Below are 5779 nucleotides of genomic sequence, written 5' to 3' on the forward strand. Positions count from 1 at the left end.
AGAGTGAGCCATCAATTTATAATTAAATTGAGGGTTCTCTTACAGTTGTAAAGATCTGGATAACTTCTGTAAAGTTAAAGTGACATTTTACCTTTTTTAAATTTTTTAAGTCATTTGTCTGGAGCTATCTTTCTTGAAGCATTCACTTTATTTATAGTGATTTCTGGGATGCAATGCACTGGCCAGTGTTTACTGTGAGTTGGGAGATCCCTATAGGTCTTCTACCATACTTTAAAAAGTAAAAATTTTAGCACATATCTTTACAGGCAAGCGTGATGTTTTCCTGTACTTCGTGGGAGACAAACATAGCATTACTATGATTTTTTGGTGTGACTGTAGTCAAAATCTTTCACTACATTGTCAGAAATAGTGGTACGATGACCACTATTTCTTCCATTTCTTTAAAAGTGGTGTAATTGTAGGTGAGTTTGTATAGCTACACATCTATGATTATGCTGGTGTTGCATATTTTTCATGTCCTTGCATCAGCTAGTCTGCTTTGCTAAGGAATTCCACTGAAAAAAATGTGACTTTCTACATTAAAAAAAAAGTAATCTGTTTTTGAAATAATCCAGAGAAATCTATAGGAGCTAGAAAGCAGTAGAATCTAAAATGTTTATTAAAAAGAAACTATATAGCAAAGGCTAAGAAAATATGGAACATTTTTTCTAATGTTTTCTAGTCAGTATAATAAATGAACAGGAGTCTCACTATTTGGGAGTGTTGTGAATTCTGAATAAATTTATTTTACATATATAATAAGACATGGTGTATGTAATTCCTGTAAATATCATGATCTCCCGTATAAAACTCATGACTTTTCTTGTCTGAGTGCCTTGGCTTTTAAGTCAGTTGTTGATGATAATTACTTGCAGGTAACACTGTCAACCAATGGCAAATCTGCAGACTTCAGTGTTGTTGAAGAAGAGCCTTGGAAACGTGAAAACTAAGGGAAGAGATTCCTAGCTCCATCTTTAATAAGCCCTGAAGCTGTCTTCTGGCAAAAGATATCAGGATTAAAGAAGATTTCTCTTTTTTTTTTCTTTTTTTTTTTTTTTCTATTTAACATCTGCAGTTTCTTCTTTTTTAATTTCTTAACTGAAACTTAGCAAAGATCTCATTAAGTCATTGTAGTGTCTTTGCCAAGCAATGATCCATAACCATCTGTCTCCCTTGCGTTACTTTTTGGATGATGCAGCTGGAGAATGCTCCATGTGGTGCGATGTGCTCTTACCCGCCTCCCCTTTCATTCATGACACAGAGAATGTAAATGCTGCAAAATGGGAAGATTAAAGTGCCAGTTCGGTTCACTACAGGGACTCAGGGTCACAAATACAAAAGAAACATAACACCATGTAAACCTTAAGTGTTTTGGTGACTTGTGGCATACCTGATCTCTTTAGCACTGTATGGCTAAAATATATTTTGAAAATGTCCGTAAAGATTTCCATTTGTTTTAATAATGACAAACACTGTATTTTTGTGCCTAGTTGTACTTTAAACTGAACTTAGATACCGGGGCAAGATTCATGTATAGAAGTCAATAAATTATCCCAGACATTTTGTCCGATCAGTACAACAAATATTTAGGATCAAGAGAAGACCTTAGATTTTTATGTGCATGTAGTGTGTTTTTATCAGCTGTCCCAGGGCAGGTGCAGCCTTTATTTTATGATGGGGTTGTGCTGCTTTGTGACCACAATGCATCATATCATACAAGGCAGTGTTATTGCAGGGGTGCTAGTTCCTTCACTAAGTCTATGCCTGATGTACAAAATACAGAATACCATGGGCTCAGTTATGCCATTCTTAATCAAATTCATAGCACCTTACTATTCACCCTGCTCCACTGATGTCAGAGAGCTTCCTCATGTGGATGGGACTACTCAAGTAAGGTCCTACCAAGATTGATTGTAGATTTCATGATTGGGTCCTTGATAATGAGCTACAAACAAATTCTGAATCCATTACTCTAAGAAATTGAGAGTTTTTGAATGTGATCATTAGTAGCATTTGGTATGAAGTAAAAGCCACCATTCAAGTATATTTCATATCGCAGAGAATGGCTAAAGCCTGAATTCACTGCTAAACCAAAATCCATATAAGGTTAATAGAATTTGGCCAGGGTTAGGACTGTATGAAGAATAAAACAGAATTTCAGGATTTAGACCAGTGCATTGAATATACGTGTCTCTCTTGCAAAGTAACGATTCATGTAACTCTCTAATGTCAGACGTCATGAAATATTTCTTAGAGCACATGGCATCTGAATTAACAAGATTGTGTTTTGTCAACATAGTATAGCTGAGTCATCCTGTCAGAAGAAATCACAGTCAGAATAATCACCCTGTGAAGTGTTTTTAAAGGTGCTTATTAATACTCACCAATTTTAAGACACTGGTGAATGCCGTTATACTATTAGCAATGTTCTATAGCAAAGCTGAGCCATGTGGCCTTGGGAGGCTCTAACCACAGAACAAGTGTTGTGCAATTTTTGGGGGAGCTCTCAGAAGTTGAGAATTCATTCATTCTCTGAATGAATCAGAATATGAGCATACAGTGAACTTAAAAATAGCAGAAAACAGAGTTGAAACATTTCTGGAAATAGGCCATTCAGTGTCTGTGCTCAGACCTGTCATGGGCTTAAACAGGAATAATATGTTTAACTGCAGAGTGGTATTTGGCTCTGTAGAAGCTATTAAAATACAAATATAATCTGCTTGTGCTCATCTGCATTCGTATAAATATCTCCAAGATGCATATGGACCTGAGCCAGCCAAGGCTGCTTGCATGATTAATGATGTGCACAATCAAGTCCATTGCCAGCGTATCCCTCATTTAAGCATTCGTTGTCATGGAAATTTTTGTTGTCATTGCATTTTTTGTCTTCACTTGCACACCATGGCTAGAATCCTAGGCAAAATGGCCTATCCAATTTAACAAATATTGAACCACTGTGAATTCTGTAGACCTCTGATGTGTATTAGAGGTGGAGACCTTTTCCAGAGGCCTCCTGGAGCATCTTCAGGATGGTTTTTTTGTGAGGGATGGAATTGTGGGATATTCAGAGAAGTGGTAGGCAGGTCGTTTTCTGTTTTCTTCAGTCACTGATATTAGCATGTCCAGAGTTAACCTCTAGCTAGCTGCTGCTTCTCCCAATTTGCATTCAGAGGCATTTTTACCACTGAGTTATGTGCCAGAAATGTGCCTGGGACAGGGTGTAGGTACTCTAAAATGCTCCCTACACTGAGGGCGCTGGCTCACATCAAGTGAAATTTGCTGTGACTTGGGTGGTAGCTCTAACCATGAATAACACAGTGTTGACCCCGGTTCGTATCCAGCATTCTCAAGCTGTTTCATGACACAGCTCGCCCATTAACTGCTCACTGGAGCAGTTTCTTAGGAGCAGCCACTACCTGCTTGCCTTGAAAGTAGCTTTAGAAAACTGGTCCGTACATTTTTAGCGGTCATTTGAAAGTGTTTAGCAGTTGGAAACAAATAGGAACGCCAGCAACATGTGACTAGGCAGCTTCACAAAATGACATATTGAGAAACACTTCTTATAATATGCTTAGACTTATCCACTTGGGACGTATTGTCCTTTGAAGAGTGCTTCTTTGGATGGAGACTAGGGGAGGAAGGAATTAAACTCTAGCGAAACCCCACCCACGTAAGGGAGAATGAATTTGGGTCTTTTGATAGGACTAGAATAGCAGACTGTGATTTTAAAATAGTAATTCTGTAGATACAGTAACTCAGGGATGTTTCAAAGGATAATTACAATGGTACTTCTCTATTTAAATGTGGATGTGGGAGAAGGAGAAATGTTGGGTTTGGTATACTGCTCTGCTTTTAGCCTGATTGCATATTTAATATAGTGTTACTCCAGCGCAGCACTGTATTTAACCATCGAAAAGCTTTCCATTGCTCTGGGAAAATGTAACTCACTCTTGGCTTGCATTTCTTGATTTGCTCATTCCACATGAGGCTGGGTTGCTACTTAACTAAATAAATAGAAAATAACCTAGGGACTGGCCACTTCAGCTAATACAAGGTTCACGTTTCAGCAGGCAGTGCTGGTTACTGGCCAGTCTCTTTCTAGTTTCACTAGGAGTGTTGATGTGTTAATTCGCATCTGGCAAATCTTTTGTTTTTGTTCACAGTGCTGGGGCGGCAAAGTTAAAGGAAAAGCACAGTGGAAAACAAATTAACATTTCTTTCTACATTCATCTCATTTGCTGCTCTGTCAGTTCCCCCCACCCTGTCTGTGCAACTGTGATATCCTTTGCCTGTTGGATTGTCCCAGCACACTGGCACATGGAAAACTCTAGACCAGGCAAAGACACAGTTAATTGCATGCTTAAGTGCATATTTATGGATTTGCTTTATGCATTTACTGCTGAAGCTAGGTCTGCATTCTCATCTGTTCATTGAAACTAAAGCACATTGTACGTTAAATAACCACAGAAGAGGTGGAGCACTTTGCTGCTGGATTTGTTTCCTCATTGCTTCCATTAGAAGACAAAGGCTGCACCAGCATTGTAAGAAACATGCATGGGTCTTACACATGAAGGTGCTTCAGATAGGTAGGGGATAAGCCATTTGAACCATGTTATGGGATGTGCTTCTTCCATTTGAATCAGTGAGAAACTCAGTATATCTTTGAAAAACTGTGTTTGCTGTAGTAAAACCTGTGCCTGCAATTCTCTGACTACATGAAAGCCCTTCTGAAATCTATGGGAGTCACGGGCTTCCAAGAAAGGTCAAGTACCTTCCTGTCTCTGTTAAGTCATAAGACATTTCACAATCCCATCCTGGGGAATAGTCTTTGTCTGCTATTTATAATGACATTGATTTTCACATCCAAAAGTTTTCTGCCAAGATGCTTCTTTTTTTGCCTGGTTGTTTCTATGCTACAAGTAGATCAATGAATTTAAAACTCCGCACAAAAACAAGGATCACTATCATTACAGTTTTTTCCATTTCTTCCCCAAGATACAGCTGATTTCCATTTATTTCTCAAAGCACATAGAATTCCAAACTTTGTGCCACTTTAAACCATACAAGTAATAGAGATTTGTTTTCCATCACTCCCAGGGTCATTAGTTTTCTGTCAGTAGATACTCAGAGGAGCAGACTGTTTATCTGAGAAGCTGCAGCAACAGTGTTTGAACAAATTTGTTCTGGTAACTGCCTGGATTTGTGTCCTTGCCTTCACTTGTGTTGTTGCAGCCTTATTGTAGCAACACAGCAGCAATCGCACAAATACCCAAAACCATAGGCAGTATTAAACCTCATCTCCGACATTCACTTTTGTAATTATTTTTTAAAAGGCTCCGAGCTTTGGTACTGGGCTCAGAAGAATCCTTTTGTGGACATGTAAAGGTATAATAACTGTTTCAAATTAAATTAAGTTCCATACATCTATTTTTATTGCTATATTGAATTAATTTACAGAAGGATAAGTAAGGACACTTTATAAAAATGTCCTGTAATATTATTCTGTTATGAGTCAGAAAAGTATCCTTGCTTTTATTAGTGTGACTTCTAAGGCCACAATTAAGGTATTTTTCATATGAGTTATTATGATAGGTGTATAGTCCATTGGGACAGTTCACCTTGCCTATATTTCGCCATATAAGACTATGTAGAAGCTCCTGTTCCCTGCAGAAAGTACTCTCGGGAAGATAAATTTTCTTCTCTCCAATCATATTGATGACCTTGAAGGAAAAGCAAAAAAACTACTACTGCAAAAAAACCCAACCAACCAAAAAAAAAA

At 38.0% G+C, this 5779-nt stretch overlaps 1 protein-coding gene across 1 annotated transcript in view; it reads left to right on the forward strand.

Annotated features, from left to right (window-relative positions):
- The window catches only part of LOC104470932 (excitatory amino acid transporter 2-like), a gene marked incomplete at its 5' end in the record, with an annotated part of 13104 nt that extends 12154 nt beyond the window's left edge, over positions 1 to 950 (forward strand). Inside the window, one exon of the mRNA XM_010086059.1 lies at positions 876 to 950. Within this exon, the coding sequence (XP_010084361.1) occupies positions 876 to 950 (75 nt within the window). The remainder of the gene's footprint in view (positions 1 to 875) is intronic.
- Positions 951 to 5779: the final 4829 nt, after the last annotated feature.

This window comes from Pterocles gutturalis, unplaced genomic scaffold, assembly GCF_000699245.1.
Source record: "Pterocles gutturalis isolate BGI_N339 unplaced genomic scaffold, ASM69924v1 scaffold44595, whole genome shotgun sequence".
NCBI classification, from domain to species: Eukaryota; Metazoa; Chordata; class Aves; order Pterocliformes; family Pteroclidae; genus Pterocles; species Pterocles gutturalis.